At 33.5% G+C, this 18,189-nt stretch overlaps 2 protein-coding genes across 4 annotated transcripts; one reads left to right on the top strand and one right to left on the bottom strand.

The window, feature by feature from the left end:
- The first annotated feature begins 6,770 nt into the window (after nucleotides 1-6,770).
- On the top strand, nucleotides 6,771-13,323 carry LOC21395176 (DNA repair protein RAD16). Of its 2 annotated transcripts, none has more exons than XM_024177287.1 (16): nucleotides 6,771-6,946; nucleotides 7,217-7,330; nucleotides 7,648-8,663; nucleotides 8,995-9,117; nucleotides 9,202-9,275; nucleotides 9,515-9,578; nucleotides 9,667-9,813; nucleotides 9,890-9,975; nucleotides 10,212-10,281; nucleotides 10,471-10,596; nucleotides 11,250-11,480; nucleotides 12,103-12,207; nucleotides 12,310-12,462; nucleotides 12,563-12,651; nucleotides 12,790-12,870; nucleotides 13,060-13,323. In XM_024177287.1, exons 1-16 carry the CDS (start codon nucleotides 6,901-6,903, stop codon nucleotides 13,130-13,132), a joined length of 2,598 nt encoding a protein of 865 aa, XP_024033055.1. In that variant the 5' UTR covers nucleotides 6,771-6,900; the 3' UTR covers nucleotides 13,133-13,323. The 2 variants fall into 2 exon arrangements, with proteins under 2 accessions (XP_024033055.1, XP_024033054.1); XM_024177286.1 differs by having other exon boundaries at nucleotides 7,214-7,330.
- Nucleotides 13,324-13,648: 325 nt separating this feature from the next.
- Nucleotides 13,649-17,880, bottom strand: LOC21395175 (dihydrolipoyllysine-residue succinyltransferase component of 2-oxoglutarate dehydrogenase complex 1, mitochondrial). Of its 2 annotated transcripts, XM_024177281.1 has the most exons (15): nucleotides 17,670-17,880; nucleotides 17,372-17,419; nucleotides 17,098-17,175; nucleotides 16,748-16,808; nucleotides 16,615-16,642; nucleotides 16,382-16,452; nucleotides 16,216-16,290; nucleotides 16,027-16,082; nucleotides 15,881-15,925; nucleotides 15,493-15,774; nucleotides 15,303-15,397; nucleotides 14,837-14,927; nucleotides 14,631-14,741; nucleotides 14,295-14,489; nucleotides 13,649-14,156 (listed from the first exon to the last, which is right to left on the bottom strand). In XM_024177281.1, the coding sequence occupies exons 2-10, from the start codon at nucleotides 17,405-17,407 to the stop codon at nucleotides 15,631-15,633; spliced, it is 594 nt and encodes a 197-aa protein (XP_024033049.1). In that variant the 5' UTR covers nucleotides 17,408-17,419; nucleotides 17,670-17,880; the 3' UTR covers nucleotides 13,649-14,156; nucleotides 14,295-14,489; nucleotides 14,631-14,741; nucleotides 14,837-14,927; nucleotides 15,303-15,397; nucleotides 15,493-15,630. The 2 variants fall into 2 exon arrangements, with proteins under 2 accessions (XP_024033049.1, XP_024033048.1); XM_024177280.1 differs by lacking the exons at nucleotides 15,881-15,925; nucleotides 16,027-16,082; nucleotides 16,216-16,290; ... (4 more) ...; nucleotides 17,372-17,419; nucleotides 17,670-17,880 and having other exon boundaries at nucleotides 15,493-15,632.
- Nucleotides 17,881-18,189: the final 309 nt, after the last annotated feature.

Raw genomic sequence — 18,189 nt, 5'->3', positions numbered from 1 at the left:
AAAAAATGATGCAACTTCTTAGATTACGTCCTAAAATCGTACATTAATATTAGAATGCAAAACATAAATAAAAATCTAACTATTTGACCCATCCCGGCCATTGGGCGCCCCACTACGCGGGTAGGAGACTTTTTGACACCGTTTTACTTTTTTTGTCATTTTTTGAGTTCATTTTTTACAAGCATGCCCAAAAAAATTTAAGGATTGTGTCTACAAAGTTTCGTAAAGTTTTGGCGACGTTTCTATTTTATTTTTCAAACATGAAAAATAAAGAAAATCATGAAAAATTAAATATTCATCACAAAATGTTGCTGCTTATTTCATTAATTCCTAAAAATCGTATATTACTTTTAGAATGTAAAACATAAATACAAATACAAATTTTTGACCCATCCCAGCCCCTGGGCACCCCACTATGCAGGTCGGGCGTTTCTTGATAGTGTTTTACTTTTTTTGTCATTTTGACACCATTTTTTCCAAGCATGCCCAGAAAAATATAAGGATCGTGTTTGCAAACTTTCATAAATTTTGGACGTCGTTTTTATTTTATTTTATTTTTCAAAGATGAAAAATAAAGAAAATCATAAAAAATAGATTATTCATCAAAAAATAATGCCGCTTATTGCATTAATTCCTAAAATCATATATTAATTTTAGAATGCAATACATAAATAAAAATATAAATTTTTTACCCATCACGGCCCCTGGGCGCCCCACTACGCGGGTCAGGAGCTTTTTGATAATGTTTTACTTTTTATTTGTCATTTTTTGAGGCCATTTTTTTGCAGGCACGACCAGAAAATGTAAGGATCGTGTATGCAAACCTTCATAAATATTTGGCCTCATTTTCATTTTATTTTATTTTTCAATGATGAAAAATAAAGAAAATCATAAAAAGTTAAGTATTCATCCAAAAATGATGCTGTTTGTTGCATTAATTTCTAAAAATTGTTTATTAATTTTAGCATGTAAAACATAAATAAAAATATAAATTTTTAACTCATCCCGACTCCTAGGCGCCCCACTACGCGCCGGAGGGTTTTTGACAGCGTTTTACTTTTTTCTCATATTTTGAGGCCATTTTTGCAGGCATACCCCGAAAAATATAAGGATCGTGTTTGTAAAATTTCATAATTTTTTGACGTCGTTTCTGTTTTATTTTATTTTTCAAAGAAGAAAAATAAAGAAAATCATAAAAAATAGAATATACATAAAAAAATGGTGCCGCTTGTTGCATTAATTCTTAAAAATCATATATTAATTTTAGAATATAAAACATAAATAAAAATGTAAATTTTTTACCCATCACAGCCCTTGGGAGCCCCACTACGTGGGCTAGAGGCTTTTTGACAGTGTTTTACTTTTTTTGCCATTTTTTGAGGCCATTTTTACAAGCATGCCCAGAAAAATGCAAGGATCGTGTCTACGAAGTTTCACTTAAATTTTTTACATCATTTCTATTTTATTTTATTTTTCAAATATGAAAACTAAAAAAAATCATAAAAAATAGAATATTGATCAAAAAATGGTGATGGTTATTGCATTAATTCCTAAAAATGATATATTTATTTTATCCAGGCCCCTAGGCGCCCTACTACAAGGGCCGGAGACTTTTTGACAGCGTTTTACTTTTTTGTCATTTTTAGACCAATTTTTACAGGCATGCCTAGAAAAATATAGGGATCATGTATGCAAACTTTCATAAATTTTTGGAATCATTTTTATTTTATTTTATTTTTTAAAGATGAAAAAATAATCATAAAAAATTAAATATTCATTAGAAAATGGTCTCGCTTATTGCATTAATTCCTAAAAATTATATATTAATTTTAGAATACAAAAGATAAATAAAAATATCAATTTTTGACCCATCCCGGCCCATGGGCGCCCCACTACACGGGCCAGGGGTTTTTTGACAACGTTTTACTTTTTGTGTCATTTTTTAGGCCATTTTTTGCAGGCTTGCTTATAAAAATGTAAGGATCGTGTCTGCAAACTTTTATAAATTTTTGACATCGTTTTTATTTTCTTTTATTTTTCAAACACAAAAAATAAATAAAATCATAAAAAATAGACTATTCATTAACAAATGGTGTCGATTGTTGCATTAATTCCTAAAAATCACCTACTAATTTTAGAATACAAAACATAAATAAAAATATAAATTTTTGACCCATTCCGGCCCCTGGACGCCCCACTACTCAGGCCGGGGGCTTTTTTATTGCATTTTACAGTTTTTTTGGCATTTTTTGTGGCCATTTTTTGCAAGCATGCATGGAAAAATGTAAGGATCGTGTGTGCAAATTTTCATAAATTTTTGGCGTCGTCTTTTTTTTATTTTACTTTTCAAAGAGAAATAATAAAGAAAATCATAAAACATAGAATATTCATCAAAAAAATGTGCCGCTTATTGCATTAATTCCTAAAAATTGTATATTAATTTTAGAATGCAAAACATAAATTAAAATACAAATTTTTGACCCATCCTGGCCCCTGAACGCCCCACTACGCAGGTTGAGAGCCTTTTGATAGCGTTTTACTTTTTTTTGTTATTTTGTGGGGCCATTTTTTGCAGGCATGCCCAAAAAAAAATATAAGTATCGTCTCTGCAAACTTTCAAAAAATTTTGACATCGTTTTTATTTTATTTTATTTTATTTTTTACAGACAAAAAATAAAGAAAATCATAAAAAATAGAATATTCATAAAAAAATAGTGCTGCTTGTTGCATTAATTTTTAAGAATCATATATTAATTTTAGACTGCAAAACATAAATAAAAATATAAGCTTTTGACCCATCCCGGACCCTGGGCGTCCCTTACACGGGCGGGGGTCTTTTGGACAACATTTAACTTTGTTCTCATATTTTGAGGCCATTTTTTGCTAGCATGCCCAGAAAAATATAAGGATCTGGTCTACAAACTTTCATAAATTTTTGACGTCGTTTTTATTTTATTTTATTTTTTAAAGACAAAAAATAAAGAAAATAATAAAAATTAGAATATTCATCAAAAAATAGTGTCGCTTATTACATTAATTCATAAAAATTATATGTTAATTTTAGAACGCAAAACATAAATAAAAATGTAAATTTTTGACCCATCCCGGCCCTTGGGCGCCCCACTACGCGGGCTGAGAGCTTTTTGACAGCGTTTTACTTTTTTTTAGGCCATTTTTTGTAGTCGTGCCTAGAAAAATGTAAGGATCGTGTCTACAAACTTTCATAGATGTTTGACGTCATTTTTATTTTATTTTATTCCTTAAAAAATAAAAGAAATCATAAAAAATAGAATACTCATCTAAAAATGATGCCGCCTATTTCATTAATTCCTAAAAATCATATGTTAATTTTAGAATGCAAAACATAAATAAAAATGTAAATTTTTGACCCATCCTGGCCCCTGGACACCCCACTACTCGGGTTGGATGCTTCTTGATAGTGTTTTACTTTTTTTGTCTTTGTTAGGCCATTTTTTTTGCAGGCATGCCCAGAAAAATGTAAGGATCGTGTCTGCAAACTTTTCTTTTTATTTTATTTTATTTTTTGAAGATGAAAAATAAAAAAAATCATAAAAAATAGAATATTCATCAAAAAATGTTACTGCTTATTGCATTAGATTCTAAAAATTATATATGAATTTTAGAATGTAAAACATAAATAAAAATGTAATTTTTTGACCCAGCCCGGCCTCTGGGCGCCCCACTATACAGACGAGGGGCTTTTTGATAGCGTTTTACTTGTTTTATCATTTTTGGAGGCCAATTTTTCCAGGCATGCCCAGAAAAGTATGAGGATCGTGTCTGTAAACTTTCATAATTTTTTGACTTCGTTTTTATTTTATTTTATTTTTCAAAGACGAGAAATAAAGAAAATCATAAAAAATAGAGTATTCATCAAAAAAATGGTGCCGCTTGTTGAATTAATTCATAAAAATTGTGTATTAATTTTAGAATGCAAAACATAAGTAAAAATGTAAATTTTTGACCAATCCTAGCCCCTGGGCACCCCGTTACGCGGGGTGGGGGCTTTTTGACAGTGTTACTTTTTTTTTGTCATTTTTTGAGGTCATTTCTTGCACGCATGCCCAGAAAAATGTAAGGATCGAGTCTACAAACTTTCATAAATTTTTGACGTCATTTTCATTTTATTTTATTTTCCAAAGATGAAAAATAAAGAAAATCATAAAGAATATAATATTCATCAAAAAATGATACTGCTTATTGCATTAATTCCTAAAAATCATATATTAATTTTAGAATGTAAAACATAAATAAAAATGTAAATTTTTGACACATCCCGGCCCTTGGGCGCCCCATTACGCGAGCCGGGGGCTTTCTGATAACGTTTTACTTTTTTGTCATTTTTTGAGGCCATTTTGCAGGCATGCCCAAAACAATGTAAGGATTGTGTCTGCAAACTTTTATAAACTTTTGACGTTATTTTTATTTTATTTTATTTTTCAAAGATGAAAAATGAATAAAATCATAAAAAATAGAATATTCATTAAAAAATGGTGCCGCTTATTGCATTAATTCATAAAAATCATATATTAATTTTAGAATATAAAAAATAAATAAAAATGTAAATTTTTTACCTATCTCGGCCTCTGGGCGCCCCACTACGCGGCCCCGGGGCTTTTGAGAGCGTTTTACTTTTTTTTTGTCATTTTTCAGGCCATTTTTTATAGGCATGCCCTGAAAAATGTACGGATCGTGTCTGCAAACTTTCATAAATTTTTTACATCGTTTTTATTTTATTTTATTTTTCAAATAAAAAAATAAAGAAAATCATAAGAAAATAGAATATTCATAAAAAAATGATGCCGCTTATTGCATTAATTTCTAAAAGTCATATATTAATTTTAGAATGAAAAACATAAATAAAATTGTAAAATTTTGACCCATCCCGGCCCCCGGGCGCCCCACTATCCGGGCAGGGGGTTTTTTGACATCGTTTTACTTTTTATTGTCATTTTTAGGCCATTTTTTGCAGGCATACCTAGAAAAATGTAAAGATCGTGTTTGCAAAATTTCATAATTTTTTGACGTCGTTTCTATTTTATTTTATTTTTGGAAGATGAAAAATAAAGAAAATCATTAAAAATAGAATATTAATCAAAAAATGGTGCCGCTTCTTGCATTAATTCCTAAAAATCATATATTAATTTTAAAATAAGAAACATAAATAAAAATATAGATTTTTGACCCATCCCGACCCCTGAGCGCCCCACTACACGGGTTGGGTGCTTTTGGCAGGGTTTTACTTTTTTTGTCATTTTTTGGGTGTATTTTTTGCAGGCATGCCTAGAAAAATGTAAGGATCGTGGCTGCAAATTTTCATAAATTTTTGACGTCGTTTTTATTTTATTTTATTTTTCAAAGACAAAAAATAAAGAAAATCATAAAGAATAGAATATTCATAAGAAAATAGTGCCGCTTATTGCATTAATTCTTACAAATCGTATATTAATTTTAAAATGCAAAACATAAATAAAAATGTGAATTTTTAACCCATCCCGGTCCCTGAGCGCCCCACTACGTGGGCCAGGAAATTAAAATAATGTTCTACCACAATGGTAGAGAACAATAGTTATTTCTTGAACATACTCTAACATGTATAGTTGCACACGAACAATTTATGCATACTAGTTGAAATAATTACATACAATGTCTATTTTAGAAGTCTTATCCTTAAGAATGTCTACTTATATATAATATTATAAAAAAAATCGAACTTTCAATAACATACATGACTCGTTTAGTTCACTGATTTGAGTTTTTAATTCGAGTTGAGATGTAATTTTATATGAGTTTTTTACTGTAGCAAAAAAAATATATATATATATAACTGTTCTCGAGAACTTTTTACTATAACAAAACTCAAATTTTAAACTCGAATCGATGAAATGAACGGGACCGTAATATGGTATTTTCACTTTTTAAAAAAGGGTGTTTTTACTTTGGGCACATTCTTTATGTGGTGATTTCATGTAATTATTGGTTTCCTGATCATATTTTACATGTCAATTTCCCTTTCAACCACAGACATTATTTGTAATCAATTTTGATTTGCTATTGATATTGTCATTTACTATATCAATTACGCTCTCCTTAACAATGTTCGGTAAAGGTCTTTTTTTGCTCAACAGGTTATAATATAGGTCTTTACATGTATCAATATAAACATTATTGTAATTAAACAAAAAAATAGTTTTTAGATTAAAAATGCTCTATTTAAGCATTTTTATAGATAATAAAGTTTTTCTATTTTTAAATTCTAAATTGTTTTAAAAATTCAGGAACTTTTTAGAGTAGGAATTGCTATTCTGATAAAAAAAAATATATTGTTTTAATGGTTTTGATCTATTAAGGTAAACCTTAAAGGGTCCGTTTAGTTCGCTGATTCGAGTTTTTAATTCGAGTTGAGATGTGATTTTATGTGAGAGCTTTTTACTGTAACAAAATTTAAATTTTAAACTCGAATCAGCGAAATGAACGGAGCCAAAATAATACTGTTGCTACTCACGCATCATATGGTTAAAAAATTAATCTCACTGATCATGTTCTATATCTTTTTTTTTTTTTTTTTCCTTTTTCTTTTTCCGCCAATGGCTTTTAGTTACTCATAACCCCATGACTTTTTTTTTCTTTTGTAATTAATGCCATTATCAAGGGAGGATTCTCTTGTGGGACCAGGATGACGTGGGCAGACTCACTATAAAAGAGAGGTTTCCCGCCGTTCTCCAGCACCCACACACTCCAAATGCCATTTCACTAAACCCGAGAATCGAGGCCTCTAATCGCCGTCTCTCTCGTGCCTTCTTCACCTCTTTACTCATAGGAAATTCTGTCTCTGCAACTCTCAAGAACCTAACCCTAGTTTCTCTTTTTCTTCCATTAATGGAGCTTCGTTCCCATAGAAGGAAACCCGATTCCATTCCTGATGGTAAATTCAAACCCTTGTCTTTCTTTTTTCCCATTTTTTGGTTGTTTTCTGCGAGGCTTGTCCCGTTTGGGTGTCGAGAATCTCTATTTTCAGTTTCGGAGAGAATTTGGATGAATCTATTTTTTTTTTTAGAATGATTTCTGTTTTCCCGTTTTTTTTTTTTTATATTTTTTATATAGCCCTCTTTTTTGTTTTGTTTTGTTTTGTTTTAATAAGGTTTCGTAGGAACCGAATTGAGGGTCTATAGACTGATGTTATGTATTACAGCAGGAAATGAACATCAAAGCGAAGATGACTCTAATGGGGAGAAGCCCAATAGCTCTGACGAAGAAATTTACATGGGGTTATCTTCAGAATCTGATGACGATGACCCTACTGATGAAGGTAAATTCTTTTAATGCTTTTCATAGATTAACGGGTCGGATAAAATGTTCTTTTCTTTCTGTAGGCACATAAAGAAATTAAGAAAATGAACTCTGAATGTGCATTGATAGAAAATATTTATGAGCATGAAAAAAACTGTCAAGAATTGACACAATCATTGTTAATTGTAGAGTTTAAATTTTTGAGCGTTGTGTTTGGAGTTGTATTTTCGTTTCCTTTTCTTTTCTTCTTTTTATAGGACTGTATTTCGTTGGAACTCCTAATTGCCCATTTTCTTGCCGCATGTATTAATAACACAGAATGAAAATATAATTTAGGTGAAGATAGCTACAACAAGTCTTCGAAAAGGAGGAAGGTGGGAAGAAAGAAAAATTCTAAAGTAGAGATAACAGGTGATGGCGAAGACCATGAGATAACAGGTGATGGCGAAGACCATGCTATTCAACAAAATGGCAATCTTGGGGTGAACAAAAAGAAGGGTAGGTCAAAAAAGCAAAAGTCAATCTGGCTGTGGAATACTTTGGAAGACGAGCATGAGAGATGGATTGATGAGAACATAGCGAAAGATTTTGATTTAGATAAACAGAATGAAATAGTGACTGAAACTGCGGAAAGCTCATCTGATCTGATTGTGGATTTGTTGAGGTATCAAAAGGAGTGGTTGGCCTGGGCTTTGAAACAAGAAAGTTCTTTAGCTAGAGGTGGAATCCTTGCAGATGAAATGGGAATGGGGAAGACCCTCCAAGCAATTGCCCTCGTTCTTGCCAAAAGAGAATTACGCAAGGCAACTTGTGAACCAATTGGAGCAAGCTCATCTACAAGCTTGTCTGGAATTAAAGCTACCCTTGTAATATGTCCTGTGGTTGCTGTGAGCCAGTGGGTAGGTGAGATAGAAAGGTTTACTTCGAAGGGGAGCACAAAGGTTTTGGTTTATCATGGCACCAATAGAGAGAAAAATTTTCAACACTTTTCAGAGTATGATTTCGTCATAACTACGTATTCCATTGTTGAAGGCGAGTACAGAAAGTGCATAATGCCTCCAAAAGAGAGATGCTCTTACTGTGGCAAGATGTTCGCTAAGAGAAGGATGTGGGTACACTTAACATATTATTGTGGGCCCAATGCTGTTAAAACTGAGAAGCAATCTAAGCAACAAAGGAAGAACCCAAAATCTATAGCCTCAACATCAAAGCTGGATTCTAAATCTTCTAAAGGCAAGACAATAAAGCAATACAAGAAGAAAGCTGATGTGGATTTGGATCTTGATAGTGAGGAAGCCAGGGGAAAATCACTTTTGCATGCAGTGAAGTGGGACCGTATCATTTTGGATGAGGTTTTAATAATGATGCACTTATTCTGTATATCTTATATTAATTAGATAATTCAATAGTTGTTATAACTTCATGCTGTCTTTTTGCAGATGTATGCTTTTTCAACCTAACCATTTGAGAGCTTGTATAACTATAGAAATTCAGTGTTGACATGCATACCTTAAATTTTTTGACTATTTATTCTTGATATTTTGGCTTGTTTTGTTCTCTCTCAAGAAATTTGTTATTAAGTTTTGACAGGCTTTTTTTTTTTTTTTTTTTGGGGTTTTTTTTCCCTTTTAATTTTTGAGTCCTCATGGAAATGTGCTTAACTTTCTTACCCCTCAATTTTAGGCGCATTATATAAAATCTCGACAATGTAATACTTTCAAAGCTGTTCTTGCTTTGGAGTCCACATACAGATGGGCTTTAAGTGGTACTCCCATTCAAAATCGTGTTGGAGAACTGTACTCTTTGGTGAGTTACTGTACATTAAAAAGTTGATTTTGAAAATGAAGCTTTCTTCCTTCTAGCTTATATTGTTACAATTTGTCTCCACAGGTCCGCTTTCTGCAAATAATCCCATATTCATATTTTTTTTGTAAAGACTGTAATTGCTCGGTTCTTGATCATAGGTATGATCTTAGTACATATTGTTTGTGATCTTGCTAACTTAGAATTGACTATCAAGTTAATTGTTTATAGTCCACTTATGAATTTATGCATTCTTCTCCTTTTCTTCTTCACGCTCTATTACCATAAAATGTTGTTCTTAAGCAAATATTACAGCTTTTGTTGTTTTTGTTTTCTTAATCAAATATTTCAGCTTTTGTTGTTGTTTTCGTGATTTAGTCACTCTGATGCCTTTTTGCAGTTCCTCAACACAGTGTCCAAACTGCCCTCATAAATCAGTTAGGCATTTTTGTTGGTGGAATAAGGTGAATTTGGAATTTGATCAATTATATTATCTACTTTTGATTTGCGCCGTAGTCTCTATAAGCTAACATGAATTTTTAACCTTGCAAGTATGTGGCTAAGCCAATACAATCAGAAGCAAATCTAGACTCAGGAAGAAGGGCCATGATTTTGTTAAAACACAAAGTATTAAAGAGCATTGTGCTGCGGCGAACTAAGAAGGGCAGGGCTGCTGATCTTGCACTCCCTCCAAGAATTGTAATTTCTAGCTCTTTGGCTGCTATTGCAACTTGATGTATTCAACTTTCTGAATCATATCACAATTCTACCATAGGTGTCATTGAGGAAGGACTCGTTGGATGTTAGAGAGCAGGACTATTATCAGTCAGTGTACAATGATAGTCAGGCGCAATTTAACACGTATATGACCTATCTCTTTGTTTTATTAATCTTTGTGGTCATAAAGTTTTTTTTTTTCTTTTTTTTTGGTCTCTGGTACTGTTTTCAATGAATTTTCTTGGTGTTTGCAACTTTTATTGTAAAGATCAATTTTCCTGTATGGTTATCAGCAAGCTATAATATACTATATGAGGCATTGGTGTAAATAATTGATCTTTTGAATGGTTGTATACCATAAATTTTTTTTTTCCTTCTAGATATGTCAAAGCAGGAACAGTGATGAATAATTACGCTCACATATTTGACCTTCTCACACGTTTGCGCCAGGTGATTATTTATTTTATTGAAATCGCTTGATAAAAAATCTTTTCCCTTAAATTGGGACTTGAGCCCTGTGAAGTATAATATTCCATTGTTAAAAAAAAAAATCCGTCCCCTGCTTTGTCCTTTTCTCAGTTCTTGGTAATTTTGCATTCAATTTCAATGTGCTACTAATTTCTCTCTTATTTACTGCAGTCAGTTGACCATCCTTACCTCGTGGTATATTCTCCGACTTCTGCTATGCGGAATGCAAGCATGGTGGATACTGCTAAGATTGAACGAGTTTGCGGCATTTGTCATGACCCAGCAGAAGATCATGTGGTCAGTTCCTCTTTTTATGTTTCCATCACTTTACTTTTAATTTCACAATTTTGAATTGGTGCTACTTCCGCTAAGCTTGTCTGATCCACTTGTTCACACGTCATTGCATGAAGACCCTTAAGTGGTTTTGATTTTTGCAGTTTGTCATGATAACGCGACTGTTTAAATTATGTACCCATTGTATGTTTGTTAAACGAAGCTGGATTGTTAAGAATCGTATTTGACCCATAGAATAGATATGATATGAAATTTATAGTACTAAGTTGGATTTGTAATGATGCTATGCTATTACATTAGCTGGGAACTCGACCATGTTTTCTGTCATGGTGTTTGTCTTTTACATTTTACTCTAAGCCAGATACGAGACTCTTGGCATCTATGAGCTTCATGTCATTTCAACTAGATATTTGAGAAAGATGCCAAGTAATGTGTTGCTTTATTTCTATAGTTGAAATTGTTGTAAAAGGAGCCTTTTAGATGCCATGATTGTAATTATATCTAGATTTTCTAGTTTTTTATCTAAAGAGTTCCATGATAATTTACTCTTTTTTTCTCACGAGAATATAAAAATTAGTGTTGTTTCTTCATTTAGCTGTGTTTCTTTTAATTTGTAATGTGCGTCGTTTATATCTTTTTTTCTTTTAATATTTCAGGTTACTTCTTGTGAACACATCTTTTGCAAGGCTTGTTTGCTTGATTATTCTGATTCCTTGGGAGAAGTCTCGTGCCCTTCATGCTCAAAATTGCTTACTGTTGATTTCACAACAAATCCAGATACCACCAATAAGACTAGTAAAACTACCGTTAAGGGCTTTAGGTCGTCGAGTATTTTAAACAGAATTGAACTTGACAAGTTTCAAACGAGCACAAAGATAGAGGCTCTGGTATGTAGGATTGCAATCAGTTTATGCAGCATGTTTGTCTCTAAGTTCTTTAGTTGACGTAATCATTTCAATAGACAAGCTACTATTTGGCTCGGGGAGAAGCCTTGTATGCTGTATATCCCTAAAAATTATGGCAAAATTACTTGTGTTTAATTGCAATGCCTCTTGAGGTATTCTAGAAGTTACTTGAAAAGAGAGAATATGCCCTGAAATAAACATCAAGTTGCTTATGATGGTAGGTGAGGCATCATGAAATGACATTTTAACATGGATTTTTATTTATTTATTTTGCAAAAAACATGCGTCTAGACTTACAAAATGAAAGGATATTATCACAAAGGTTTCGGTTGTCTACCTTCTTGGGTAACTGTATTCCTGAATTACATTAAAGAATCCGGTTGAGCGTATCTGTGATCAATCGACAAATCCGTTTGTTACATAATTTTATTCAATTCTTGCTGGAGAACTGTCATCTGCTTTCAGACGATGATTTTTTTTCCCTTTTTTTTTTTTTTTTTTTTTCTTCTCTTGATATGCTTCTTCAACGATCTGGAGTGTGAATATATCCCATAGTTTCCTATCTTTTTTATACCTATTGCTAAGTAAAATTATGTGGCTCTAGAGGGAAGAAATCAGATTCATGGTCGAGGGGGATGGTTCTGCCAAAGGAATAGTTTTCAGCCAGTTCACATCATTCTTGGATCTCATAAACTACTCTTTGCAGAAGGTAATACTAAAATCTAGCTCAGCTTCTTTTTATTATTATTATTATTATTTCTTTTCGAAAGAGGGTGTACTAGCGCAGTAACGTGTGATGAACCTTTTGCAGTCTGGTATAAAATGTGTTCAGTTGGTTGGAAGCATGACTTTGAATGCCAGAGATGCTGCTATTAAGAAATTCACTGAGGATCCAGATTGCAGGATTTTCCTCATGAGTTTGAAAGCTGGTGGTGTTGCTCTCAATCTCACCGTCGCATCACACGTAAGTAACATATACATATATATATATATAGGTACATGTACATTGAATATTATTATTTGGTTTATTGCAATAAATAAATGGCTGCTATGGGCCGATGTAGGTGTTCTTGATGGACCCCTGGTGGAATCCAGCTGTAGAGCGGCAAGCACAAGATAGAATCCACCGAATAGGGCAGTATAAACCAATCAGGTCTGTCTTCCTGCTTCCTACTACACATTATTATTATTATTAGTTTTATTTTTTTTTTAACTTCATGATCATGTTTTATCCATTTAAGCTGATTTATCTTTGATGGGACTCCTACGTTTTTTTTTTTTGTCTGTGCAGAATTGTGAGATTCGTGATTGAGAATTCAATCGAGGAGAGGATTCTCAAGCTGCAAGATAAGAAGGAACTAGTGTTTGAAGGGTAAGATATCTTTGTTGTCTTGAGTTCTTTATATAGTAACAGTGCTTTTTTTTTTTTGGCTTCTTTGACTCTTTATATAGATAATGAGCTCATTTAGTTGGAGTAATTTCCTCCAGCTATATAGTTACAGTTTTGCTTTACCCTTGTTTTTATAAACTTTTTTTTTTTTGGGGGGGGGGCTTTTGACAGGACTGTAGGTGGTTCCTCAGAGGCTCTGGGAAAATTGACTGAAGCAGACATGAGATTTCTTTTTATAACGTGAGAATTATCCCCCACATGATCCGAGGAAGAAGATCTACTATTTTGTGACCTGTTTATGTCTCTTACAGAACAAGATGCTGCTTTTTGAGATTTGCAAGCATATGAAGCATCCAAGTAGAAAATGACTACTTCTGAAGTATATCAAAATTCCAATGGGCAAAATACAAAGTAGTTTTTTTTCGTAGTTTAAATTACAATTCAACATCTTTGATATAGTGTTTTCTCTCATTAAAATTTAGAATTTAGTTCAAATTTTCAACTCAACCCCACAAAATGAACTGGGCCTAATAATTAAGCTGCATTGAGTAGTTGCTATGATCATATGGAAAAAAAAAAGTTTTTGCCTTGCTTCATTATGCTTAATGGAAAAATAGCCGTCGTGCGTGCTGTTACTACATGTGAGATCTACAAGTCTACCAAATACTATCAGGACCTTTGACAAGTCACGAAACAAGCCTTAAAGAAAATAACCAACCATTCCCAGAAAATGACAAGCTAAAAAATGCACTTGAGATTATGGAAATAAAAAGATCTTTTTTTGATAAGAAAAAAGAAAAGATCTTTGTGATACACAATTATACCAATAAAGAACAGGCGTTTGATGAAATACATCAGCAACGATGGAACATATGGAAGAACTGAAATATGTAAACCAAACAATTCGCGTCTCTTGCGAAATACTTTTTGCCGTTGCAATTGACACAGTGCTAACATGGAAAAGATTAAGTAGACCTCAACAAAATTTGGAAACTCCCAAGGTATAATTATTTCTAGTTTATGCAGCACTGCATGTATCTTATCTTGCAAATCCATAATCTAGAAAGATTTCTTCTTCATACATCAAGGAGAAGTCTGCGAGGGTCTTCCACGACGTCTTTTATACGGCGCAAGAAGAAAACAGCCTCCCTTCCATCAATCAGCCTATGGTCATATGTCAGTGCAATATACATCATTGGCCTTGGCACAATATTGCCTCCAACGACCATGGGACGATTCACAATCGAGTGCATTCCCAATATAGCAGACTGCCAAAAGGGTAAGAAGGAGGTGGGTGAGATTCTCTTTTTCTTAATAAAAGAATCAATGGAGATACTATGTTCTTGAAAAATCACTAATTAAAGAGTTTATCACAACGGAACGTGAGGTTTGGTGTAAAGCAATACCTGTGGAGGGTTGATGATTGGTGTGCTCAAAAGGCTTCCATAAACACCACCATTAGATATCGTAAATGTACCACCGGCCATCTCGTCAATTGAAATAGAACCGTCAGTTGCCTTCTTAGCCAGAGTGTTGATTTCCTTCTCTATTTCGGCAAAGTTCATTCTCTCAGCATTGCGGAGAACAGGAACTACTAGACCCTTTAATAAAAAATGAATTACCGTTTGTTAGCTAAACAAGAGTAAGAAAAAAAGAATCTACTTCAAAAAAAAAATCAGAAAAAAAAACAAAAAGAATCAAATCCTTGGAGGGTTTTAAACAAGAAAAGCCAGAGGACATACTTTAGGGGTGCCCACTGCAATACTTATATCAACGTAATCTCTGTATATGATATCATCCCCATCGATGACAGCATTAACAACTGGCTGATACTGAAGCGCACTAATGGCAGCCTGAAACAGATAGAAAAAAAAGAGAATAAATAAATACACTAATTCAGTTTTCAAGAAAAGACTGCTATATACAAGAAATTAAAGAAGCCCCATACTTTCACAAAGCCTGACATGAGACCCAATTTCATTCCATGCTTTTCAACAAAGGCATCCTTGTAATCTGAACGGAGCTTCATCAAATTAGTCCTGCATTAACAGAGTTAGCTTCTGCACCGCATTCTTGTTCAAAGTACCGTCAAGAGACTAAGGGCCCGTTCGGTTCGTTAATTCGAGTTTTTAATTCGAGTTAAGATGTAATGTTGTGTGAGAGCTTTTTACTGTAGCAAAAAAGTTAGATGTGAAGAGCTTTTTACTGTAACAAAACTCGAATTCTAAACTCGAATGAGCGAAATGAACGGGGCTTAACTGTTTTCATCAACTGGTGCATTTTTTCCCCCTACCAAGAACCACCTTTTCTGAAACATGCTTTAAATGTGAATGTGTGCTCTTTATTTTAGCAAGAAAAATAAAGAACTTCTAAAATGAAAGTGACTTAGAAGATTGCCAAATTATTGAACTTACATATCAACTTCGTTAAATGTTGTCAACATAGCAAATGTATTCTGAGAATCTTTCAAGCGTGTTGCAACTCGTTTCCTAAGTCTTGTCATCGGAACCTAGACATAAGAAAAAAAGAAATTGTCGAAGCAAGTCAAGCAACTTTAAACCAATCTAAAGTAACCTCGTTTTTCAAACTAATAATGAAACTCACTCGTCTTTCCCTGTCCTTAGGAGGAAGCTGGGGTTCTGTGGGTTTAGGTGGTGATGGAGGCCCCTTAGCCTTGGGTGGTGGAGATGGTTCTTTCTTTGCCTCCTTGACAGGGGCAGTTTCTGCTTTAGGGGTTTTATTTTATACACTTTCCTGCTTTTTGGGAGGTGATGGCTGGCTAGCAGGCTGTTCCAATGGAGCAACTTGTGGTGCCCCTTCACCTGATTTTGAGATGACAGCAATCTTGACGCCTGGTTCAACAGTCTCACCTTCCTTCGCCAACAACTATTTCCAATAATATAGATATTTCAGTGAATGCAGAGAAGAGGAAGAATTAATATTATTAATAGTATCCCAATGGATTTAGATTGCAGTGTCTGTTTAATATTACCTCTGTTATCACGCCAGCTTCAGGACTAACAACATCAATTGTCACCTAACGATACACACAAGGCAGGAAACTCAGTTTCTGAAATAAACATTCCCAGTGCTTCAAACGAAGAAATTGCAACATATGAGTTCCAACAGACAGATTACCTTATCAGTTTCAATTTGAGCAATGGGCTCATCAACCTCAACTCTGTCACCAGGTTCTGATTGTGATATGGCATAAGCATTAGAAGACACTCAATACATGTACATGTACACGTACACAGTTTAAAATACAAAGTAGTAAAAGACAACTTTTAGTGCACTGAGGATAACAAGCATTCACTAGTAACATACTCTTTAAGAATGTTGCTAAAGTTCCATCAGTTATGGATTCACCCATGAAAGGGACAACAGCTTCAACCACATCTCCTGCACAATTCAAAAACTAACTTTTCAGAGCAGTCCTATATACAAATCAAATGTACAGCCGAAAACACAAAAGCCCATGAATGGACAATACCATTATCTGAAGAAAATGATCTATTGCTCATCCTGATAAAAGATTCTGTTTGAGATATTGTATTAACTTCCCTGCACCCAACCGCCAAAAGCAAAATCAACAAAAAAGAGATGACAAAAATGGAAGAAAGAAACCGATAATCCTTCGTTCAAACGAAGAGAATAAGGTTAAAAAAAGAGGAAATTCAATATGCTAATACAAATATTTTGAAAAGTGAGAGAGAGCTCTGTGACCTGCTTGCTTTTGGATAAACATGACCGCCTGCAATAAAAGAATAAAAAGAAATTAGGGGAAAAAAGAGGAACAAATGTGCAAAGAAAAGCGCCTGGGAAATCATTAACGCCATTAGTAATGTCCCCTGATTACCTAAAAAGGTGTGGTAGCTAGAGCTTTGGACACAAGCAATCTCTTTGCAAATCAATGAAGCCTGCAAATTTAAAAGCAATTCGGATGTTCAAAAGTAGACCCCAAAAGACAAATGTTTATTATACTTTCCACAACACCACAACGAAGAGGTGCAATATGATAAAAATATGTCCCATTCGAGAGTAAGACTAAGGAGGAGAAAAATGTGTCATTTACTTTACATTGTTTATAAATTCTATCACTTTCACTGGCACATATACAAACCCTATCAAAAACGCATATTAGCATATTGCAACTTCCAACCAAGTACCAACAAAACAGAAGAGTAACAAATTCCCCAGTCGTAATACCTCTTTACGAGCAGTGTGGTAAGAGCATGACCCGGACACTGTAGGCCTAGCCCTCCAGGCTTGTCCCAGCACCTGAGACTGTTGATTAAGAATTGCAAAGAGATTATCAAACTTAAGCAACCATAGCAACATTTTTTTTACAAGAAAATAAACCCAAAATCATTACTTGATACATAAGGGCAAATGATTATATAACTTCAGAACTAGCACAATACAAGAAATTTTGCCAATAATTCACATTAGGTCAAAACAATATGAAGCAAATTTGCCGTACCGAAGCAACTCTACGGCGCAGAAGTCCCCAAATCATCTCGCTTCAATCCTACGAATGAGAAAATAAAAAATAAAAAAAAATGATCTAAATGAGATGTTTTGAAGTGAAAACGTCAGCGGCGAAGTTCAAAATTTTTCCCTTCCTAAACAATTTCCCAAACTTTCTCAGTAACCAAACGGGGAAAGGTACAAATGCGAGAGGAAAAGATCCAAACTTTCTGGAATAAAATATCGGAAAAAGGAAACAGAAAAATCCAAAATCACAGATCTTTCCCTTAGATATTTTAAACAAATCAAACCTCGATTGAAAAGAAAAAGAAATCGGAGATTTGACCCGACAGAAAAAAGGATCGGAGCGTCGTATGGGTGAGCAGAGACTACACGGCAGAAGAAGAGAGAGAGAGAAGAAAAGTATAAATTCGAAACAGGGAGAGAGAGAAGCAGAAAGCTTCTTCTAGCGTCTTTCGCGCACGCCGACCATCAAATGTGCGCGATTTTGGTTTTATTTTTTCCTTTATACAATATAGACATACTATTTCAAAGTCATCCGAGAGAGTTTAGGGTTTAAAGATTTTTATTTTCTCCAAGTTTTTAACAAAATGGACATTTCCTTCTTTATTTAGCAGAAAAATCCACATTTTTACAATTATAAAAAAATTCAAATTTTTACCTGAAAGAAAAGAAAACAAAATGCAACTTTCCTTTTTCTAAAAAAAAAAAAAAGCAGTTCACTTATTTCCTATTTAGTTTCTCAAATTTTTTTTGATATTTTTTGTAAAAATAAACTACCAATAGTCTTACTTTTCATCTATCAAATCT

The sequence above is a fragment of the Morus notabilis genome, unplaced genomic scaffold, assembly GCF_000414095.1.
Source record: "Morus notabilis unplaced genomic scaffold, ASM41409v2 Scaffold801, whole genome shotgun sequence".
Taxonomy (NCBI): domain Eukaryota; kingdom Viridiplantae; phylum Streptophyta; class Magnoliopsida; order Rosales; family Moraceae; genus Morus; species Morus notabilis.
Note: the sequence above shows the minus strand (reverse complement) of the source record. Positions and strands in the feature narration are given on the sequence as shown.

Bases quoted from the DNA above. Each gene is read 5' to 3' on its own strand.
- LOC21395176 (XM_024177286.1), top strand. From the start codon at position 6,901: ATGGAGCTTCGTTCCCATAGAAGGAAACCCGATTCCATTCCTGATG. The intron at 7,331-7,647 runs GTAAATTCTTTT...AATATAATTTAG, and splicing joins CGATGACCCTACTGATGAAG to GTGAAGATAGCTACAACAAG. The intron at 8,664-8,994 runs GTTTTAATAATG...CCTCAATTTTAG, and splicing joins ACCGTATCATTTTGGATGAG to GCGCATTATATAAAATCTCG.
- LOC21395175 (XM_024177280.1), bottom strand. From the start codon at position 15,391: ATGACAAGACTTAGGAAACGAGTTGCAACACGCTTGAAAGATTCTCAG. The intron at 14,490-14,630 runs GTATGTCCTCTG...TTTTTATTAAAG, and splicing joins TTGCAGTGGGCACCCCTAAA to GGTCTAGTAGTTCCTGTTCT. The intron at 14,157-14,294 runs GTATTGCTTTAC...CCCTTTTGGCAG, and splicing joins CAATCATCAACCCTCCACAG to TCTGCTATATTGGGAATGCA.